Source organism: Sipha flava, unplaced genomic scaffold, assembly GCF_003268045.1.
Source record: "Sipha flava isolate LNK unplaced genomic scaffold, YSA_version1 288_pilon_pilon, whole genome shotgun sequence".
NCBI classification, from domain to species: domain Eukaryota; kingdom Metazoa; phylum Arthropoda; class Insecta; order Hemiptera; family Aphididae; genus Sipha; species Sipha flava.
In genome coordinates, this window is record NW_020272957.1 from 75,075 (window position 1) to 100,280 (window position 25,206).

The 25,206-nt window shown below is 32.4% G+C and overlaps 1 protein-coding gene across 6 annotated transcripts in view; it reads right to left on the bottom strand.

Annotated features, from left to right (window-relative positions):
- LOC112685697 (probable Ras GTPase-activating protein) overlaps positions 1-25,206 on the bottom strand; it is a 123,383-nt gene that overhangs the window by 20,708 nt on the left and 77,469 nt on the right. For 2 of the 6 annotated variants that reach the window (XM_025557643.1, XM_025557642.1), the window contains exon 1: positions 656-1,633. The exons of the other annotated variants lie outside the window; for them this stretch is intronic. In XM_025557643.1, coding sequence (XP_025413428.1) covers positions 656-1,337 — 682 coding nt within the window. In that variant the 5' untranslated portion in view covers positions 1,338-1,633. Of the gene's footprint in view, positions 1-655; positions 1,634-25,206 lie in introns of those variants that run through there. 6 annotated transcript variants of the gene reach the window in all.

Here is a 25,206-nt window from a genome sequence, read left to right on the forward strand (position 1 = left end):
TTGCAACAACGTAATAACAGGTATACATATACACTTGACATTACAATATTAAATATCGTGTATTTACACTCTTAATGCCAATATAAATAATAATATTGTGTCTACTCAGTACTCTCATATACTAAGGCGACACATGGAATATAGCTGTTTATCGTCATGGTTGGGACGAAAAAAGAACTATCGACAGATAAAACTCGGATTTAGGAAAAACAGCTATACCGAGGGTATAGTGGTTACGAAACGATTAACTAAATATTATGATAATTCCATGCGAGCTGTGTGTTTGTAGCGTGGGTGAATGAACATGGTTCTGGTCAAAAGTACGGATAAAAAAATAAATAAAAAATACGTGCGCGGAAATCATCGCCGCCACGATTACCGTCCGGAAGTCGGACATGTGCAGTCGTCTAGACGATCACGACGACTTCATTTGCATTCAAAACGGGTGACGATGACACTGTCGGGGATAAAACAATAGAAACGCGCGCGCGCACACACAAAAAACGCCCCCTCGTCTGCCGGTTGCGGTTTTATTGAACCCGAAAAAGACAAGAGATATCATGGTCCGTGATGATTATTTTTTTTTCTCATCTATTATCTGTCGTTTATTATCTCTTCGGCACGCCCACGTCGTTGTCGTCGTCAACCAACTGACCTGAATGATTGTCGTCTTCGTCACCGTCGAAACAGCCGTCGTCTTCGTCGTCGTCGTAACCGCCATCGCTACGGTTCCCGTCTTCGGCGCCGGTGCCAGCCGCGGCGGACATCTGCCGGCGACATCTTTGCAGCCGCCGCCGCTGCCTACGGTCGAACTCGTCCGGCGAACCTTCGATCACAATGATCGGCGGCGACCGGTTGGCATGTTGCACCACGTTGACGTCGCCGCCGCCGACCGACGACGAACTGTCGCTGCAGTTGATCCGGAGCGGCGCGGTCGCTTTGGACGACAGCCACCGACCGCCGGTGGTGATTATGGTGGACGAGCTGCGGGCCAGTTTACGGGACGACGGACGCCGGATGAACGCGAGCGGCGAGCTCCGCCGGCTGGACGACGGCGAGGACGGCGGCCGGTTAGACGTGACGGTTGTGGTGGTGTTGCCCTGCAGCAGGGCCAGCGCGGACGCGGACAGCGCCCGTCCACCGAGTTTCTGCTGTCTGCCGTCCACCACCTGCTGTTGAACAGGCGGCGACAGGGTCTGCGGTCCGGTAGTGTCCACCAGCCTGGCCACGGCTAGAATGGGCCGGGCGGTCGTCTGCAACGGTATGTAAAACGTGGACCTTCTCCGCCGCGGACTGCCCATCAACGTCGTCGACTCCTGCTGTTGTTCCATCGTCATAACGTTCGTGTTCACTTCCGTCCGTTAAAAACACCGCGCTCCGCTCGTTGTCCGCGTAAATGTCAACCGTCGCACGACGACATCGTCTATCGTTTGGTCATCCGGTTTCCTGTCGACCTAACAACGAACACTACTGTTTCACGCCCTGACGACGATACTGTCAAGCGGAAAAAGTCGAACGCGCTTGGAGAACCGGTGTACCGCGGGCAAAGGCGAACGCACACATTAATCGCGACGCACTCGTTCACCGCACCGCCGGAATGGCATTGCTACACTGACTGTCGGTGTACTGTCGCGCGCGGTGGTGTTCGGTTCAGGTTCACGTTGGCCGTTCTAACGAGTGCGCGCGTGCGCGCCCGACGATACCCGTTAGGCCGAGGGGGTAGTAGCGGTGGCGACGGCCGTGCGAGCGAGATTTCCCCCACCGCCGTGGCACGTCCCGCATTCCCGTTGACTACAGCGACCGGTCGCCGTAAACAAAAAACTTCCACCAGTTTTTAATAATTCTCGTTCCGTTGTCGTAGCGCCTCACGTAGAGGTTATAACTCGTGCACCGTTTTCTTTACCCCCGTACGGAACAACAATAAACGATTCTCCGAACAATAAGAGTGGGCTTATGCGATCGAAAGCCGTTTAAAATCCCGTCAGACGTCGATTGCAGTCGCGCTGTGCATACCGTATTATTACGGGTCGGTACATTAGAAATGTACTACCGTCAGCTGGCACGACGATTAAGAACCGATATGTAAATTCATAGTCCGACAAGGCACTCGAGGAAAGCAATGAAGATAACGACAATTTTGCTGTTCGATTTTTGAAACTTAAGGGTGTATCCACGCGCGGACGCAATTAAAAATCGCCCATCATTGCACATTAGTGTATTATAGTAGTGTACACTAAATGCACCAACGTACGACGAATAAAATGCTCGGTGTGAATAGTTCCGGACAAAACAATGTGTTCAATTTTTGCGGTTAAAGGCCTAAAATTAAACACGCGTGATCGAACGCGGTTTTTCTAATGCGAATACACCAATTATGGTTGTTTAAATTCCAGGGAATAATCGCGGCGGTTTTTAATCACGTCTGCGCACGGATAAATTGCGTATTGTGTAATGCAAAATGTATCTACTTTTAAAAATTCTAATCTTTGACTTGTTGCATTACTTTTTCTTATACGATCATTATGACATGGATACTTATACTTATGGTAGATCATTATTTCCCAGTAATTTAGTCCATACCTATGCCTACCGGGAAAATACAAAATCAGGCATCGTTTCTGATTTTATTTTAAAAACAAATACAAATTTACTTGGAAAAAAAAACTATTCAATATATTAATATCATTATATCCCTAAACGTGGATTATAAGTACTTATAATTTCCCATTTTCATACAAATAATATAACACATCGAGTTCAAATAGAATACAATACATTTTAAAGAAACATTTAGTTTTATTTGTGTGCAATATTATTTTGAATAGAGAAAACTAATTTTGGTTGTCAGGTTAACAAAAATATATCTAAATATATTCTATTAATAAATGATAATAAAAAAATAATAAGACTTTCGCCATAAACGGACCAATATTACGTATTAATATCTATGAAAATAATATAAATGAAAATATAATTTTAGATAAAATGTAATGCACACATAATATCTTTCAAAGAATACTAATTGTTAATCGTTTTGTTAATCTTTCGCTATTGAATGTAGTTCTATAAGCTATTCAGTTTTTCATAAAATGCTACCAAAATAAATATCTATCATAAAATGATAAAAGAAAATACGAATTTCATTATACTACTTCCTGTGTAAGCCAATTTGTGATTTATGCGTCTGTTACGGTTTTTCTTTATTATTGTTTTCATGGTTTTCTTTCAAAAACGAAAGAGAAAAATATTCCATGCCGATTAAAACACAATCGTTCTGGTCCGGTTAGTTGTTAAAAAAAATTAAAATTAAATAAACCATGATGTCCCGATTTTTTGTTGATAGATGATAAAAACGTTGGTCCCGTGAGTCCTTTTGTATGCTTCTATTGCAAATGGACCGGTACTATAAAACAGTTAAGTGACAAACGCTATAAATTTATATTTCAGTCGGAGAAAGAAATAATGATACTAAAAACAACGATTCGAGAAAATAATAGAGTGTAGGATGTAAATTCGTAGTAAAAATTATAAGTAAATCGTGTTAAAAAACTGTAGAGTAACAATTTAAATGTAAAGCAACTGAAAGGTTGAAGCCAAAACAGCTTAAATGAAATTTTAATTTTTACTCAGGTATAAAATACGTATGATTTAAATTGTAATCGTACCGAAAAAAGCATAAAATACTAAACGTACACAACAGTAATTAGAACGGAAATGCAATAATGCAGGTGGAGGTGAATTATTGTTACGTCATTCGTGAACACGAGCATTCGTAACACACTCTCACCCCACGAGCTACCACCGCTCCTGGGTTATCCAACAAAACGTAATATACTAATATACATAATAATTAGTAAACAAGTATTAATTGCATAGGTAAACCGAAATCAAATGAAATTTACTTAATTTTGAATTGATTATACGAATAACAATTATTTTTATATTATTAAACCTAATTCAAATTCTGATGTACCCATCTATTTAATTATCAGTGAGAATTTCTTTTCACTCATGATATTTGATTTTAAAACCAATCACATCTAGGAAAAACCACGCTATAAACTACATTTTGGAGAGTCGAAAAGTCAAGTGAAATCATTTATTAAAATAATCTGAAACTAATGGTAGAAAATATTTTTTCAATAAGTCAATCACGATTTATATTTTAAATTTGCGATCAAATTACAATACCACAATTATAAACTCCGTTTTCCTTTGTAAATAATTTAGAGTGGTTAACCGGTTCTGTGGTTTAAACTGAATATAGCATTCGTCATAAAAAGTTGGTATTAATAATTGTGTTAAAATATTATTTAAAATACTTATTTTTATTCCATACATTATAACTAAAAAAATTAAATCTTTACATCAACAACGTGGATCATGTGAAAATAACAGTATAGATTTTTTAATTAAATCAAGATATATATAAGTTAATTATATTAAGTTAATAAAAGTTTTGATTTGAAGTAACGATAGACGTGCATTATGAAATTATAAGTTTATCAATGCTCCGTACTTTGATACAATTGATCACTATATAAATTACAAATATCCAATTTTTAAAACAAGAATGTATTAATTCTTAAAATAGTTACCTCCTCATACACATTGATATTTAATCAATCAATCAATACAAAATATATAAATAATTTGGGCTTTGGTTTAATATTCGCGTTTAATTAACCCAATATAAAATTGAAAGATGAGATGAAAGATTATCATTAATGTAGTAGCGTAGTTTTTTTCTACAAAATTTTATATCACATATAACCAATTTACAACGAGATATACACGTAATAAAAAAATAAAAAAAGTAGGTGATATTAAAAATATGTTTCCCCAGTTTTTAAAACGTAATGAAGCCATTATTCAATGATATGCCACAGATAATATACTCATATTTCAATTTTATATATCGGGTCAACTCGAATACTGACCCAGAACCCAAAGTGTTGATCCCGCAAAAAATTAATATTTTTTCTATGTTATGCATAAACAAGTACTTATGACAAATACAGATAACAAATCGATAAGAGAAATCACTTTATTAATTTTAACAGTGTTATAATATAGAATAATATAAACACCTAACTTTCAAATTGAAATCTGAGATAATATTATTATCGTTTTGAAATTGAATAACGGTTCAATTTTATCAAATGATAACTCGCTCAAACAACCGTTCGATCATCCGAGACACAAAAATTGGGAAGTTACGCTGATGATGGATAAATGTAACACAAATTTGTATCTGTAATTTATACATGTACTACGATAATAATTTATCGGATTCGTGCGGTGAATAATGTTTGATGTTAATTTACCACTATACTCAAAAATTATGCACACATATTAGATGTATCGACCTAATTCATTGATATCCAATGTTCAACATTTTACGGTCAATTATATTAAAATGTCGACCTCAGATCATCACGGTGCATGTCAAAATTTGACAGAGGATGAATAGGCAATGTAGTACGTCGTCGGTGTACGTTTTCAAAAAATGTAAAAAATTAAGTATGACGAAATAAGTGTATATACTGCGAACTATACTAAATAATACACAAATAATAATAGGTAAGCGTTCTTTTAACATCCGAATCACACTGTCTTAAAACGATTAGATGTTATAAGAGATTTAATATCCAAATAAACAAATTAGTTTACACATAGAAATAAATAAATAAATGTTTAGCCTGGAGTATTATTATATTTGCAAAGTATCTATTATATATTCGTATTATATTCAAAAAAAGATTTGTTTCAAAGTCATATTGAAGGGCATTCCGAACAGAAACTTTATTACGTACAACATACGGTGTGCCTTACGGTACGAAAAGTACGAAACAAAAATTAACAAAAAAACTGTGTACATAATAACGAGAAAAAAACGAATAATGCTATCCAAACCGATTAAACTTAAAACATAAATCATAACACAACTACGGTATACGATAGACAAGGACCATTTATACAATCAAATAATATCGTAACACATATTAGGTAGTTCATGTTCGGTGTACATAAATTTAACGAGGAACACGTATTTAATGTATAAAAATAAAAATTAAAAAATAAATACCATAGTGCAAATCACGAGCGCGCAACCACAGAATTTGATTAGCAAAATTGCATTTTTATTATTAAAATAATAAGAAAGATAATTATTAATAAATAAAACGGTTTTGTTGCTGTGTACAGCTAGGTTTAAACGGAGGGCACTCCACTCCTATACATTTGAAACATTCGAGTGTGGGGCCTGTGATATATAACGAAATTATTGAAGTGATAATAATTAAAAATATTATCATAAGAAGTTTCACGATTAGTGTTAATCCATCTACAGTACGTTGAATATAATATAATAATATATTACTTTTGGTGGCGGAAACGAACCAACAATATGTTATTAAATGTTATAATAATGTATGAATCTCGTATACGAGACGAGGGGACGAAAACGATCGTAAACTAACAAAAAACAATTGCAGTATAATACACTAATAACTGATATTTAATAATAAATAGTACCACAATGTGCTATGTTTGGAACATGCACTTGAACACATGTAAACCAGCTAGCTGTTTACAAACGATCAAAATTTAATCAACGGTCAGAACCCAGTATATGATTACAGTTTCGAAGGATTTGCGATGAAAATGTACGTGTTTATATTTTTATATAAATAGTTTACGGGGAACAAAACTCTATTTCGTCCACACGAAAAGCTCCGAAGATGACGAATCCTATTCTCACTGCAACGTCGATACGGTAACGTCTTCGGAGACGATGGCGACGAGGGTCGCTCCGCACTTTTGTACTTTTCATCGTCACGGGGAGGGTTCGACCCTCTCGGTGCGTTAGCAGCAGCCGACGCTGGGGAAGCTGACCCTTTTTGGTGCACTATACACATATATATAAGTACGTGTAGCCGGCAGCCGGGAAATGAGAAAGAGTAAAGTTTTACGCAAACGAATTTTACCTTATTTCCTACGTGTGCGCTACCGATGACAAATGCGTACACAATTTATATGATTCACCCTACACACACACATGCACAATGTATATAAATACAACTTTGTAGTGCAAGGAGGATGGATAAAGGGGGAAAATATATTATGTTTTGATTCCAATACGGGCAATTTATGGCCCCGATATGATTATTACGGCATATTGAGTATTTTCCTCAGACGGTTTCACATTTTTCGGCACTATCAAGAGTGCTTCAAAACGAACGCATCCAACACCGTTCGTCCACCCATTTTTCTATGAGGCTTATCAAGAATTCGACGCGGATTTGCATATCGTTTCTTTTATAACAAGCGTAGTACAACGGCACATTTTCGACACATGTTCGTGCAGTGAACTGCTCGCAAACGATATAAACGATACGCACGCGCGTGTCATTATGGTTACGACCCGGTACATCGAGTTTATTGGATATTTAAATTTTCCACTAAACAGCCACTAAATACTAATATTATACAACAGTAATAACTAAAATATCGACAGTTAATACAAATTCCGAACAAACAATAAATACATACATTTACCGATACTACAAGTATTTTTCTACTCGCTAAATTATTGTTTTCTGCCTAGATACTGTACATAAATAAATTAATACAGACCTGAAGAAATAGTATTCTTCGGACACGGACGACTTTTATACGACCACTAATGGATCTTATTTCTGAGTAATATCGTTTTCCACGGTGTAAAAACCTAATTTAATTTATAGCTCGGGTCGATGGTTAATATACATTGTAATTATCATATTCAGTACGTGTATGATTTGATGGACAAACGTGTGTTACTGGGAATTTTTACTGTTTACGGTGAAGATTTTCTTAAAAAAGCCAACGCGTCATTAAAAATAAACTGTAAACATGCAAATCGAAGAAAAAATTAAATTGTAAACACTAAATAACAAAAAGCAAAGCTATAAGGTATTCAGTGAAATAATGAAATACAAGGAAAAAATGAATAATCTACCATAAATATCATGTCATAATAATCAGTAATCACCACTGAATAAATTATGAACTGTCTATCATCGAGTAAAAATAAAATATAGAAAATATAATTATTGTATGTTATATAAAAACAACTTGCACTAGTGAAATTAATTCGCTTGTTCGACGGAATGTGTTTAAAATACAGTAGTGTTGTACAAATAGACTAGGAGGATGTTTACTGATAAAAATTATACCAATAAGCGTTGTCATTCATAACATGTTCATTGTATATTTATGGTGAGAACCACTGATAGTTTACGAATTTACAAACGAAAATTAGTTTATTAAACATTAAAACGAATAATTTCGGACAAAGAAAAAAAAATATAAATAATAAAATAATATTTTGTATTAGCATGAAAATTTATTGTAAGCTCGCTAACCTAAGACTAGAAGACAACTATAGAATTATAATCGACCGTGCTCTTTCTACGCCGTAGTTAATTTGCATTTTAGATATCTACATCAAAGTACTAGTTGGACGCGTAAAAAGTAGGTAAATTAAAGCCAATTACATAGCCAATAAATACGTATATGTAAGTATTCATAGTATACAAAGCAATACAGAAGAAATATATAAACACTACATTATGTTTGTGTTTTTAACTATTGTAATAATTCAATTCGTGTACGGTAAACGCATTTATTAAAAATATCAAAGTTCAAAATAAATTTAAAACCAATAAGGTTAGAAAAATTGATTTTAATACTATTTATCGAACAAGTCAATAAACAAATACTAGCGTTGTGTCAAACTAGTATTATGTAATTGTTAAATTCACTGGTCGGCAGTCTATGGCCTAATAACTATAATTGTTTTGCGATAAATAACATAAAACAAATCAGAACTAACGTCCTTGGCTAACTGTTATTGATACGACACTGGTCTTAAGAGAGTTTTACAGATATACAAAATTATATTTTCTTTTTTCTATTAGCTTGCCAGTTGGCGCTAATAACAAATAGCACTCCATTGTCATTGTGTTTTTCTTATTTTAATTCGAACATAAAAGACAACAATGAAATCGACCGGTGTCCAAAAAAAAATAAAATTGAAACATAATAATATCGAAAAATCCAAAGTCATTAGAATTCAATCAACGAATTACACACACACACACACATATAAATATATTTATTTACTAAGTGTAATTCAAAAAAATAACTGATTGCAAAGAGGAGATCATGTATTTTACTCATAGGATATTTGAGGGACTTTGGGGACTTTTTTAAGAAAATGTCCAGAATATTTTTAAGCCAGTCGCCAGACATGGTTCAAGTCCTATCAAAATACGTGTACATTTTTCACTTATTGTTAATTTTTAACAGCGATAAATTAATGATAACTAATTTAAACAGAGAATGAACCATGATATATTGAATACATAAATAATTAAATGCTTAGCCTGGAGTATTATATTTGTAAAGAACGACCGATTTCGAATTAAAAAATTATTGTCAGGTATAAACAAAGTCAATAAAATCACGATTTTTCTACGAATTAAACATGGCTTCGAATAACAATGAAGAATAAATTATAAAACAGAAGACATTTACAGACATCTCAATTTTATGTATAGAAAAAGATTTATGAACATTTATCGGTACAGACAAAATTGTAGATTTATTTACAGAATAATATAGATTTATAACATTAAAATAAAATATACAGTAGATATAAATTATTTATTTGTTTGTATTACACTATTACCTATACATATTTGGCGCCTAACACAGTTAAGAAAAATGTAAGTAATTGGTTGAAGTATGAAACTTGAATACTGAGTAAATAAGGTTTAAGTAAAAATGTCAAGCCCCCCTAAAGATATGATCAAATATCCGTCGATGATTCTACTGAAAAATAACAAGTTAATGACATTTTAAATATGCAAAGTATCTTTTAACTATTTAAGAAAATCAAATCGATTTTCTTAAGTTATTGCTGACAATATATATTCAGGACAATGACAATCATCCCATAATTAAACTCTAATCAAGAATCTTGTATACATCAATAATTATCAGTCTTCGACCTAGGGAAAATACCTACGTAAATTTGTTAGACATGCGGCATATCCTCCATTTGATAATCAGGAGAATTCGGAGGGGCAGACAATGAAATAATATAGAAATTCGCCATTCATACGTATCTATACAAAGAACAAGCCTGTCAAAAAAAAAAGGCACGTGCGTATCAAATTTCAAAATCACCAGTTTCAACCGTCCGGGAAAAACTACGGGTATACACAGAAATAATAATAGTAATTCAATAGTAGAAAATTACGAATCATTTGCAGTCGACAAACAGTTATAAAAATAACTTAAAATATATATAATCTCCGAAATCATAATATTTTATACACAAATTATACAGACGGAGGTAACATTATAATATATATAAACGTGGTACTGTACGAGAGCGTGCAGTGTACGTGTGTAATTGTTTCCATCCGAATACGTTTGAGATAATACTCGTATTATAATAAAGACCCTCAAACAAAGATAATTTCCAAGTACGTTTTCACAGCAATTTCAAAATAAATAATTATTGATAAGACACACACTGAAAAGTTTACGAAGGAACCTTCCTCGACGGCGGCGCCAAATGAACTCTTTTTAAATCGAAATATATGCCGAAAATAATGTGTTTAAATGAAAATAATATCATAATTACAGTTAATTGAGAAGCATTTTCTTTTTTTACTACAGAATAAACAGATGACCCATGGGCTAGGGGTTTTCGGCAACTGAAATTTAATTAATTAATTAAGGGGATTGTAAGCCATGATTTTCTTTCTCACGCGCAATATAGGAATTTAGACTTTTTTTTACATACAACGTAATAATCGATCTATTGATGCGATAAGAATTTTGAAAACTGATTTAAATTTGTCATAAAAAATCTTCTTTAGATCGCTTTCCCACTTTTTTTGATTTTTTTCTCCTAAAATTTTACAAAATAGGATTAAATAAATTAAATAAATAAAAAATTAACAAAAATTTATTTTTGATTATGTTAAGTACAAAATTTAAAAAATGTGAGAAGGTCGCTTTAAAGAAGACTACAACGAATTCAAATCAGTTTTCAAAATTTTTATCGGCTAATAGATCGATCGGTACGTTGAAAATAGAAAATGTCTAAATTCCTATACTGTGCGTGTGGTAGAAAGAGAAAGAAAATAATGGTTTGCAATCCTTAAACATATAAACTTATAAACTTATATAATATTGATAACAGTATTTCAATCTCCCATTTGAAAAGTATTCTATTTTTCCATGGGAAGAATTGAGAACTTCGGGGTCTCGCGATTATAATCAAAGCTATTATTATTTATTTTAATTGTGTAAGAATTTATACATTGAACCTTGATATACGCTAACATATTGTCATAAAAATAGAGATAAGTGATATCCACGATTAAAGGTATAATATATATCTATATCTTTAAACGTGGTGGTGGTACTTTATAATATAAGTATATTATACTTATCAAAGGACGTAATGATTCGATGGATTAGAAAGATTTGAAAATAATAAGGAGTACTTCGGTAGGGGAAGAGAGCAGGGCAGAACCGTACTACTAACTTTTAAGGGATTTAAAACTAACAACATTTTAAGAATTTTAAATTGGATTGCGCAACTATATTACAAGTATTGTTAGCTTCATATTATTTAAGAATTTTTAAAAAATCCTAACATAAATTTAAAAAGAAATCCGAATTTTAAGAATACGATTTCACCCCAAAGGTAGGATATCCCACTGTTGAACGTTTGTTTTGTGCACATAGTTACAAATCATCTTAAATAAAAAGTTATCAAGTAAAATATAGCACGTAATAATAAAGCTCCGTATACTCGTAAAACACTGGGCAAATTCCGTATGATATACGGTTTTTCCCAAACTGTTTTTTGTACAATAGGTGGCTTCAAATCAATATCAATTAATTAAAAATTATAAACAATATTTCTTCAAATTATATTACTGTATTTACTGTATTAATCTGTATTTACTTTATCACAATGTGACGCAGTTTTTTTTTTTATATCAGACAAAATTATTTATAAAAATTTTAATGATAATATTTGAAAAAAAATTAGTGATTAAACATATTTTTTGATAATAAGAATTTGAACGGGAAATGCTCAAAAATGAAGTCAATATTTATTGATAACAATAAACATAAGGGTTATGGAGAAATCAATCTTTTTTTTTATCTTGACTACGATCTTAGAAGATAAAGTCGGACAACTAGGCTTTTTCAAGCAATTTACTTAGTGAGGCGAATTAATTTTCAAATTTTACCACTTTAAAATTAAGCGCTGCCTTACAGACGTTATTTGAGGTTATGGCATATTTTGTAAATAATTATAAAATATTGTATTTGTAAATCATAATGTTCATTACAACATAAGTAGTATTGTATTCAGCTTCAAACAAGGTCTGAGACGTGGAGCCTTAATAATATAATTTACATTGTTTATTATTTCAATAAAAAGTACAACAACCAATTCACATTTCACATAAAGACAATTATTATAATTACTTAAATTATTTATTGAAATCCAAAAGAACTTTTTTGGTGCTAATTTGCTTAACCCAAGCGAAATTCAACTAGGTCCTTTATAATAACTGTTTACAACTCCATACCAAATTTTTAATATTATTTATTTATATTTTACAAATTCTTAGTATAGAATTGAGACCCCTTCTTAAAAAAAAATAATAATAAGTGTATTCTACTTATATTTTAATTAACAAGACATTTAAATCTTCAGGTACTTAAATTATTTTTAAGCTTTGCAACACCTATTTTTTTCAATTCAAACACTGTTTATAAGTATATTATAGTACTGTATTTAAGATCTGCAAAAATAACAAGTATTAAATCTGAATGGTAAAATTATATTATCATATAATACAAATGTTAAACTGTTGCCACATGAGCTCACAAGAAAAATATATTTTTCTTATTTCCTATCTGCTCTTCACATCAAATACTTACTGATCAAATAACGTTTCCTAATTTATTAACAATATCCTTTGTTCTTAATACTTGGTCATTCCAAAAATGTTTCTCACAAATAACTGCTGTGCTGCTAAAATTATCCATCGCTAAAAATTGTTGCCATTTTTCCTTCAAACATTAATCTTTAGGAACATTAAATACTAATAGTTGTTTTTCATTGTTATTATTGTTGCAATGAAAGTAACAAATTTTATTTGGCATTTTAAATATACATTCAAATAATAAAGAAAGAAAAAAAATAAAATATAAATTATAAGTTTATAGATAACAGTCGACAGTACTATGCAGATTATAATGTTTGTATCAAATAATATAATAAACCAATCTCCAATGTGTGTTTGAATGAATTTATATTCTGGCGGGCTGTTTGGTTAAAGACCGATACTAATTTCCTAACCTTAAAATACGTCTAACCGGCAGCGCTTTTGCGGCCACACGAAAAACGTTTTTGCCTCATTAAGAGGAAATAATGCAATTGGCGGAAGGGTAGGAGTTGTCCGACCTTATCTTCTAAGACCGTGATCTTGACTGTGTTTTGAAAACCTTATCAAACAATTTTGCTTCTCGTATGGAATTATCCCGCTTTTCCCTACCTAAACTTACTGATATAATGTCCCATCAATGGTAAATAGTCATTTAAATTTGGAAAAATTATGAGAAAAATGTACTAATTCAATCGTTGTATTTGTATGTAACTTAAATGTATCATATTAAAAATATTAAAATATGTCAATAATCATAAGTAGTTAGAATATTTAATTATATAGATTATGCAGAAAATTAATACAAATACTTCGGTTAATAGTGCTAATAAACGTGTACTTGTTTACGAAGTATTATAAGCTTCAATGTTCTAATTTGTGTCTTCATAATGATAAAAGGGAACTGAATGGGAGGTGTGGAAAGGAGCATGTTTTCCTCAACTAATTTTATTATTATTTGGATACGTTATTTAGCATGTCAGATTTATCGTGAATGCGTTAATGAGTCATTTCAATGGGTTAAAAATTACGAAAGTCGAAATGGACGAAAATACTGCTATTATAAAACGCGCACACGCTGTACCTGAAAAAAGCTAACCCGGACACATCCATTGCGTATAATTAGCGAATGCGACAATATTGTCGATCTTTATAGATAATAATCCGCTGAAGGGATGCATTTTACTAGTACTTTGTGGTTTTATTAAGCATGAGTGCAACACGAAATTTTAAAGGTAAATGTATCTCCCCTGTATAAAACTGTTTAACAAAAATCGAAGTCAGAAATTATCCAATTATTATTTATTGCTACTGTTATTGAAGTGACGATGAGTTCCAAAATATTATACTATATAAATTCGAGAATTTCGTTTGAGCATAGAACAGATGACGACAATGCGATGGCATTGCACTGTTAATTCGTTCGTCCGGGGGACTCGTCGCTTAACCTCTCGTTAACTGGGCTCGTAACCGCATTGAACGCCATTCAAAATACGACTGTATATCGCGACAGTAAGGGTAATAATTATAACTTAGATTATACATATTACACAGAACAAATCGGTGCACCTGTATCCAGCCGAACCAGGCACGTAGCTAAAGGAGGGCCAGGGTGTGCCTGGCCCACCCTAATATGTGTCCGGCCTTAGGCCGGCCCACCTAAAGTATTGAGAGGGGCTCATTATTATATGATTGCTTTTAATTTTTACCAAATTTTTAATATTGCCTAAATATGACCCAAATAAAACCAAATACATCGGGTTTTAATTATAATCTAAGTAATGTAACTTGTAACTAAATTTAAACAATTGATTAGGAAATAATTGCTATTTATAGCTAAATACCGATACTATACTACAATGTTAAGTTGTTCTTATCATATCTAGACAGTGACTACTGTATACTTGTATGTTTATTTTAAAATACTTTGAGCGAAGGTATTTTTTATTGATTCATATAGAAATATATAATATATATTATATTATATTATATTATTGTCTCCGAATGGGCCTTTACATTTACATTCAGCGCACGACGGACTTATACTAACGTCACCTGTGTTAATATTTGTACAATTTATAGTATTTATACATTCTATCTTATATATTTAATATTTAAATTAATTTTAAAATGGCACCTGTCAGTGGATGTGCCAAAAGAAAACTAAAATTACAAAGAGAAGAGCAAAATGATAAAATATGGTATTAATAGGTTATATACATATATATATATATATATTTGTAGTAATGATACGCTGATAACTACCTTTTTATAATATAAAAAAGTCCTGGGAGGAAGGGGCCCACCTAACATTGGCCCACCTAGTGAATATTTTCTGACTACGTGCCTGCGCCGAACATAATTTATAAGAACGTTTTGACGGTGTTATTTTGCGTTCTGAACGCTCTTTAAATCAGTATTTGTTTTTAAAATTGTAATTCATATTTATACGCATTTAAACGCATTTGAGATGCAATATATAATAATCAGTTCGATGAAGAACCTTGGATAATATATTGCCAATGTTGTCTGAAAATCTGATTTGCTGATCTAGTCACAAATTATACTCTGCATGATATTATAAAATGAATAAGCAGAAACTTGTCTTTTAAAACGAAATATTTCTTTAGTTCCATGTAGTTCCTCAGACTTACACTGAAATTTCTACTTTGTCTCCTCCATCTATTTACAATGCACAAGCTCAGCGTATGCAGATCGTGTAAATTATTTGTATTCATCAAACTTTGTCCTGTGCATACTCACGTTACACGCATAACATGGTACCAAAATTACAAAATATATTAAAAATGCAAACGAAAGTTTCGAAACTTTTCTTCGTGACACGATCCGATAAATCGAAAATGTCCTGTTCGTTTTCTCCTACACGCAGGCAATACGTGACTCGATGGTGGTAATATTGTATTAATACAGAAACGTGGGGATGGGGAAGGGAATTGGCCGAAAAAACTTTGTTCTCCGTCCATACGCAAATAATGTAGTTTAATAATTTATTTTCTCTTGGCCGCTGAACGCAAAACTTCGACGATTTTGGCGGTATAATAATATTATAAACATGTCAAGCGTGTAATATAATATTGTTCGGTCGATAAAAATCATCCATTTTAGTTCCGAGCTAATGCACATGCAGACGCAATAGATCTCACAAGTCGCGTTCTTGTTGATCCGACACGACGGCTGAGCTACAAATGCATTACTTTGATCGGCGATAAACGAGTTATTCAAGGGTACGCACGCGGCTTCGTCGTGTGTGAAAAAATATGGACCAATACCTATCGTAGGTTAGAAAATCTGTAGCATTATGTACATATAAGCCGCGTGTTGGATTACATATATAACACTCGCGACCATATTTCGATTACAACGGATAATAGTAATCATTTTATAAATATATTTTTGTTATTATTATATATGTATAGGTACACAGCAAACTAATAATACGTTCACTTTTTTTTTCATTATTTATGAGGTTAAAGGTTTCGGAAATGTGGACCTAGAGGAGTCACGCCTATGAACGGGTTATTATAAATTTTTAATTTTTTTTTTTTTTGATTTTGCCCGTTTCTATTAGTATTGGTCAATTACACGTCCGCCGAACGCATGCGTACAATACCACTGTTGTGCGACGGCATTATTGCGGTCCGGCAGCGCTGCAGGTAGACCATATAGATCGGGTTTAGCGGTTCCAGTTCAAAACAATATTCACCTCACGGTCCCCTTCTACGATATACCCACTAGACCGTACACGACCACAACGTTCACGCCGCGGTACGCCCTTCCTTTATTTTATACATTTTGTCCCCCAACCGTTGTTTCCAGAAACGTCTATCGTTTCCGGCTCTCGGTACACTATTGAAAATGTATAACTAATACGTCCTGCGAACTCCTGGCAGCGCGCGTACAGCAACGGTTCACCGACTGCAACTATACTTTTCCCAGCAGAATTACCGACCGCAAGAATCGTACTCATAGCAGTGACCGAGAGACGCAGTCTACATTCTTCTCTGAAACGTCTGAATTTAAATACTTTTACATTATCGACTGTTTTACTACTCATCAGCCCCCCACGGAGATAATTTATAGCTATACGCATGAACTTCGTAGGCTTATTATTATGTTCAATAGTATTTGTTTGAAAACGCGAAAATGTGTGCGTCGAATGTCGACATACTTTACATTTTATCTAAACGATTAGGTTAATATAACACACAAATATATTTTCATTACATTATATATTGAACGAATACGTAATGTCTGTGTAAAGCCACACTGCACACGCACCACATTAATGTTACAGTTTCAGAGACGGAGGGAGAGAAAATAAGGGTAGTTCGTGCGTGACTGGCGTACTTGAAGCGTGGACCGAAAGAGAATTGCCGTCGTCGTCACAAACAGTACCTTCCGTCGGCAATAACCTGACACGATGAGAAGTAGACTACCAGTACACAAACATGAGTACACGTGTGACGCATACGCTTTACTGCCCATATTTGTGAGGGAAAACCACGTTGGTCTATTTTTTTATTGCCGTAGTCCCGCTTATTGATAATTGGATACGATGATTGCGTTAATTTTCTTCTATTTATTTAAAAAAAAAAAACAACATTTTGTTGAATTTTATTTATACTTCGTAAACCGTAAAATAAAATCAGCCGAAGAAGAGATAAAGTTGATGATGATTGGAGAGAAAAAAAACTAAGTAGTAACTAGTAGATGTGTCACACGCACGTAACGTACAGGTACGCTTGAATACTGCATACGTACACGCACGTAATCGTTTCAATTAGCCAGAATAGATACGCCGTAGAAATAATAACAAAAAAAAAAATCTAAGCACCAGCCATCGGTACCGTAGTAGGTTAATGCGTGTTATTGCTGCGAACGATAAAAACATCATAACGTCACCATCGCATGCGCTACTCCGAAGTTGACGCGTAATACACCTAACCATACGTGTTCCGTTTGAATTATCATTGATATTTGTCGTTGTGCGGTGGTCGGATATACCGATGATTCTCAGACGTGAAAACGTGGGCACGCGAAATAAAACAAAAAAATTAAAATGTTTTCGAGTAAAATCACGAACCACGGACACTGAAAACATCTTGTGAAGGTGAATTGATAGACACGACGAACGAGCAAAAATGTCCGTTTGAAAGAATTCCGAAGAAACAATCGACGAAAAAAATCGGATTATTTCCATTGCAGCTCATCCAAAGCGATTTGATATCACTGGGTCGAATGTATTTTTTTTTCGGATTTAGTGCTTTTGTGGGTTTTAAATGAAATCACCATGTGCCGGCATGTGTACACATCAGTTTATAGATATATAGGTACATTAGAATGTGTTTTAACAAACGCTGAAATGGGATGTCATTTGTTCACCGATACCAGTTTAATTTAACCATCAACATTCATTGGTCATTAAACGCAGTTCGTATTAGTACTTTTTGAACAGTGAGATTATTATTGTAGGTACTGTTATAAGCCGGGTAAATGTAATCAAATGCGTTTTTGTTAAGAAGTGTTAATATATATATATATATATATAGAGAGAGAGAGAGAGAAATGGTTGGAACGTTTGCGAGTCAACGAGTTTGAAATAAGCTTTTTATATATTTATTGTGATAACGTAATGGGCGAACTATGAGAGGCTCGTGAAAATGATGACATTACGGAATACGAATAGTGTGCGCCATCTATTGGTGGGTACAACCCATGAACATTTCCCGCGAGTTAGAGTCGGACGGTTAGAGGTCGTTGCTGTCGCGGTGAGTCTTATTTTTATTTATTATATTTATTATAATAAACGGATAAAATGAGTAAATGTGTACAGTTTTACCAAATATCTAGAATAAAAGTACTATAAAAACGTAAATATTTAACTTACGGAAAACTATAAAATAAAACTATATAATAAAGGCACCATAACAAAACAATAGTATAAAAATATAGAATAAATAAATAATAATAACACATATGGTTGCAAGTGTATATACACATATAAAATTAAATGGTAATTAAATTCAAAGGTATGTACATTATGTTTAAAAATAGCACTGAAAATAAAAAAAAGGAATCAACATGATTGACAATACGGTTAGCTAAAATACTGAAGCACGAAGGAAGAAAGATGTGAAACTACAATTATTTTTACTCGAAGGAATGTGAAACAAATTTTATTTTTCAAACAGTGATTAATTGTGTTAAGACCAATTAAAGATAATAAATCCGAGGAGTCGACAAAACCATTTAATAAGTCATAAATAAACATAAATCAGCAATACTTCTTCTCACTTCATAAAATTAGAGCCCTATCTGCAAAATTTGAAAATTATACGAGTTCCTTGAAGTCAGCAAATGTACTTTGTAATGGACTAATTTTAAAAATGTTCTTTGGACATTTTTCATTAAATTTAAGTAAGATGACCAACCTCGTTGACCAGATCAATAATCCAAGCTCAAGATGAGAAATTTTTGGTATTAATTTTCCAGCGATTAGTGCGTAAAACGTTTCTCATGAAATAAATATAATTTAATAGGATTTTCCGATGGTGTTTTGACACCGGGTAGTGTGTAGGAAGGGATTCGAGGTAGGATCAGTCGATACATCGATTCGATAAACACCATAGCGTGTTGTCTAGAAAAGGTTTGAGTGTTTTTATATTACTTTTCTTAATTTGTTATTATTATTTTTGCACGTGAGTCGTTAAAAAAGTAGTGGTGTTTTTTTTTGTCATATTAGTTTTCCAGAATTATGGGAACTCCTTCACTACGGAACATATAACTGACAAACACAATGTCTACTTATCAACCACCATTGTGACAAATTAACAGTAAATATCATACGATTTCAATAATACGATTTTATTGAATCGCGAAACAAAACACACGGAAAGTAAATGGACGTCGGAGACTAAGAAGAAATGAACACAGAACAAATTAAATCATAGTGATTACAATTGTACCAAGATTTATATTTTACGTTTTGTTTGCGAATAATAACAATTAAAACAAACTTTTGTTATACACATCGAGGAAAAAATGGACATAGAAAAATATCCATTTACCCATACACCGAAGTAGTATTGTGTGTGTTGAATTTTATATGAGATTGCCTGAGTTAAAAATAGAAAGTACATATTTTTAACAAAAACAAAGATCGTGTTTCTCTTAAAACTTGACTCTGAAGAAATAATATATTTCTTAGAACGTTTTAAGGTGTTATAACCCAAGGATTTTTTTTTTTTTTTTAGTATACTTTACTCGGACACGGAAATAGTATAGAATTTAACTCCTAAATTATAATCAATAATACATCGAAATAGTAGCGGTTAAAAATCTTTGCTTATTCTAACAGGTTATAATAGATAAAAATAGTCGATTGCATAGATGAAATAAAATACGAGATTTGCCACTATTAATTACCAAAAGAGTCATCACGTTCGTCATTCATAACCATATCCAGATCTTAATGAAAATTCTAATCTATTAAAAATGAAAAGTTAAATTATAATCTGATAAAGTTTAGACTGTATTTAGCTGATGGTATTATTATTTTATTTAATGTTATAATTTTGTATGCTATTTATAGTACATGTTACATTACGTATTATTCTATACGTAAGTTAATTGTGGAGTTTATTTCAATAAATAAATAAATAAAATAAATAATAATTTCTTAATATCAATAAAATTAATTGCAATAAATATATACATTTTATTCAAATAGAATTAGAACATTTGAAAATACACAGTTACAATTATTTCTATAAATACTAAAATTTCGGTATACATCTTTATGCATTCATACTATTTACGATTTTTGTTGCAAACGTAGAATAAAAATGACAACAAACAAGATATTTATCAAGAAAGCTATCATACAAACAATGCACTATTCATATAATACCTCATTAAAATCAATACCCAATGCAATTATATCTATATTTTACATAATAATATTTAATATTTGAAACGATAGAAATGTTTATTTTTGTAATTTATGACCTTAATAAGCACTTGTCGTATCTAAATACAAACATGATAATACATCTACAGGCATACTTTTTTCACTATACAAATGTAAGTATTTGAATACGTGCATTTAAAATCGTAACACATTTGTAATGGGCAAGTTTACTATGACTCATAATACAAACCAATATACCTTAAATATTTGTATGGAAAACATTGTTATGATATATCGATTGCGCCAGTGAATCATGGATTTTCAAAACATCAATGATTTAATAATATTAAATCTGACGTCAATTAAACATCATTAATTCAGAACTGCCCCCTATTATTCCTCTTACGTAACTTCATAGGTTATTATTTTTATTTTGTTCAGGTGATAACGACAACGTAATTAAAATATTCCCATGGAAAAAGACAATTGAAAGCGTAACACAACGACGGGACGTGTGAATCAGTGAAAGTGTGCGGTGTATCAGATCGACGGAAAACAGAAGTCGTGCGAAATTTTTATGTGTAACGTCCCATTGTACTGACACGATTACACAGTAATTTAAAAAAAAAATAATCTTCCCAAATTATTACATGCGTGGCTTAAGCATTTTTACGAGGTTTGGTTGTTGTCGACCTCTAATCATGATGAAATTATCAACTATAGGTAAGTATCAATAGGAAAAACATACAAATTTATAAAATCATTCTATAGTAAATTGTATTAGAATATTATTACTTTTTTTTTATCATTATTTTATCATTGTACATAAATTATATTATAATATAATCTCAAACTGTTCATATATGTAGACGCACATTTTAAACCAAACTTCTAAGATAATGCAATAAGCTAAAACATTTTAAATCTAAAAAAATCTTTGCATTCAATTTTCAGAGTGATTATGAACAAAATTTGTTTTTGCATTTTATTAAAAATTTAAAAAAACTACTGGGATTATTGAAAACTACACTCGAAATGCAAAAAAATTAATTTCTAAAATTAAAAGAAATTGTATATGTATAAACCTAAAACTAATACATGTGTGAATTTCTACTGTTCTACCACGCTATAATAATAGTTCAATAATAAATTGAACGAACATTTTGTTGTACCATTTAAGTACCTACACGATTAAAATTGACAAGATAAAAAAATAACAATTTTGTATCAGCAATCATTTTCGATTTGTTTTTACCAATATATATTTACGTGTTAAAACTCCATCGTAGAATTTTACACGTATGTACTACGCAAGATCGAGTGTAGTTTTATTTTTTTAATAAAAGTAATAATAGAAAAAAAGCGATATCAATGCAAGCCAACAGTGCGAATCGTATAAACTTTTCAGAAACCTTTCCGGTGGGTGTGACAAATCGAATTAACCGTCTTCCCGCCCTAACGGCCGAAATCGGCCGTACCGTGTTACAGTACGTGTACACGTTATAAACGAGAATTGGGCAGCGGCGGTCAAAGCATCTGCAGATAAATAATAACAACAGTGACCCATAGCAAAAGGGATGTGCTGATTTTAAGTAGCCATCGAATTGGATGGACGATAATAAAAGTATACGAAATACGAGATGAAACAGAATACAACGACGACGCAGACAAATGATGAATTTACCCAACAGACAGTTCAAAATTATAGGCTTAATTAAGTTTATCCGACGGTGAAAGAAAATTGTAAAGATGCTGACCATGACTAAACAAAGAACAATAAGGTTTTTTGACCCTGCCTGGGCGGCGATTTCAACTCATCTATATCACATATATATATATAAAATAAATTTGCGGGTTTGCGGTGACACGGTTCAAGTTCACTAACCACAATTCGGAAATAAATTGGCGACAGACATCATCGGGTGTATAAGCGGTACAAAAAATGCAGTTATCGGAAATTCGGAGAAGGGAATGGACCTATCTTAAATCCTAATCTACCGCTATATTTACTAAACAGCTATTTTCTAAACAGAGAAAAAAGCCGGTGTTTATAAAATCGTACAGATTATTTTTTTTTCGTAAAACTACATCAGTAGATTCAGGATTCAGGAAAATATGATAAAAAGCTTGTTTTTATCAAATCCGCAAGAACAAATAAATAATTAACTAAATAGTACATTTAAATATTTATCAATTTGTGTACAATCTAATTATAATAGAGTGAACATTTTCTCCTAAACATCAGCGGCTTTTTCGCTCTGACGAAACTTTGAAGTATTTACAGTTGTAAAAAGTTAAATTCTATCCCGGCAACTATAATACTTGAATTAGATCAAACTAGAATCAAAAAGCGTTAGAAGGCATTAGTTTTTAATTTGTATTCAGTTTTTTAGTTCCCTCCAAAAATACAAACCTTAAAGTGCAATATTTTTTTTAAATTTTAAATTTATTTTGCACATCGCTGACGTTAAAATGTTACGACTAAAATAATACCTATAAGATTTATGCATAATTCATGATATAATTGAATACGAGACACAGAGAACTTAATCAAGTAACGAAAAACAATAACTATATTTAAAATTTTTTAGCTATAAATTACATTTTTAATACTAACAGGTTTGTAAGTTGTTCACGATTGCAACATCGTGAACATGTTAAGTCCATAAATCTCATCGCGCATTTTTAGATATCCATAGGAATCACACCAATGGAAACCGTAGAAAGCCAAACTAATAATATGGGTATGTTTATAGGTGAGTATATACGCAATGCTGAAGGATGCCTACGTAAGGTGTTGGTGGCGGTAATTTCGAGATACAATAAAGTTTTTAAAGATTTTTTTTTTTTTTATACGGAGAAAGATTTTATGCCACACATCCAAGGTCAATGGTTGATTAATGGTACAGTCCGTAAAAGAAAATAGTCAAATAACAAACACACATTAGACACAATAGATCGTACATATGTTGTATGGCGGAAGCATCATTCATGCCCAATGTTGTGGCACATGCGGTTGCCGGCATCTCTACACTATATATATATATATAATATTGTGTAGGCCACACCATTTTAATTATATTTTTTTATATATTTATTTAAATTATTATTATTGTTTTGAATCGTTAGTGTACGCGATATCACATCTAAAAAATATCGGGAATCCTATACGACTATCGCCGTCGAAACTATGTAATAATACCAAAGTGACAGCGGTCGCTTATTTACCGTATTTTGTACGGTTTCTTCAACAGCGAGTGAAGGTGTACAAGTACAATAATTATTATTGTCGCTGCTCCATTCCATTATAAGTATAATTATAAATAATAATATTATCTCAAAACTCGATCGGCGGAATTAACAAGAAAAAAAACTAAGACGGGGAACACAACGTTTTATCAAATTTAAAAAGCGTGTTCTAACGAGCGGTTTGTGTGATAAACATATAAATTCGCACAACGTCTACATTTCGTGATTTATTTTAATTTTATTGTTACAGTTTGTATCCTTTTGGCATGACAAGCACGTGTCCGACAGATTTATTAAAACAAAAATTGTGTTTCTTTATTTCCTTCGTTAAAAGAGTCTCCCACATAAAACATGTCCCTGTAACGTGTTTGTGTGATGTTCAGCGCTCCCGTAATATGCACGGAAATAAGGTCGCGTGTATGTATTTCTAGAGTCTACAATTCTACTAATCAACAATGTTTGCACGATTTTTCATAACTCATACGATTAAGAGGTATAAATTAATGTTACGGTTAGATATAATTCTCAGAAGAGTTGTAATTTATATAAAAGCTTGAGTTTAATAGAAGAGTAACCGTTGTTCAAATGGCATCGTCTTTAATTTTTTATTTTTAAACTGTTCTGAGTACGTCACTTTTAATAATGTGTGTGTCTTGAGTACGGTATTTTCAAATATTAATAAACCGTATTATTAAGGAACCGGAACTCATAAAGGATAAATTAAATGTGATGCAAAAGTCAAAACCATTAAGGAACTTAAAGAAATGGTGAGTAATCGGTTAGAATGGAGAATTGGAGTTATAAACCAACCTTCGGGTTGAAAAAAAAAATTATTGTATACAGTTTTATAGTTTTTGATGAACGTTAAACGTAGAATACTTTCAGCATATGATAAATAATCGTAAAATAATTGTAGAAATAATGCATTATAACAAATTGTAATCGACTATTTTTAATAATATAAATGACATGCTTGTGAAACATTTGAAACGT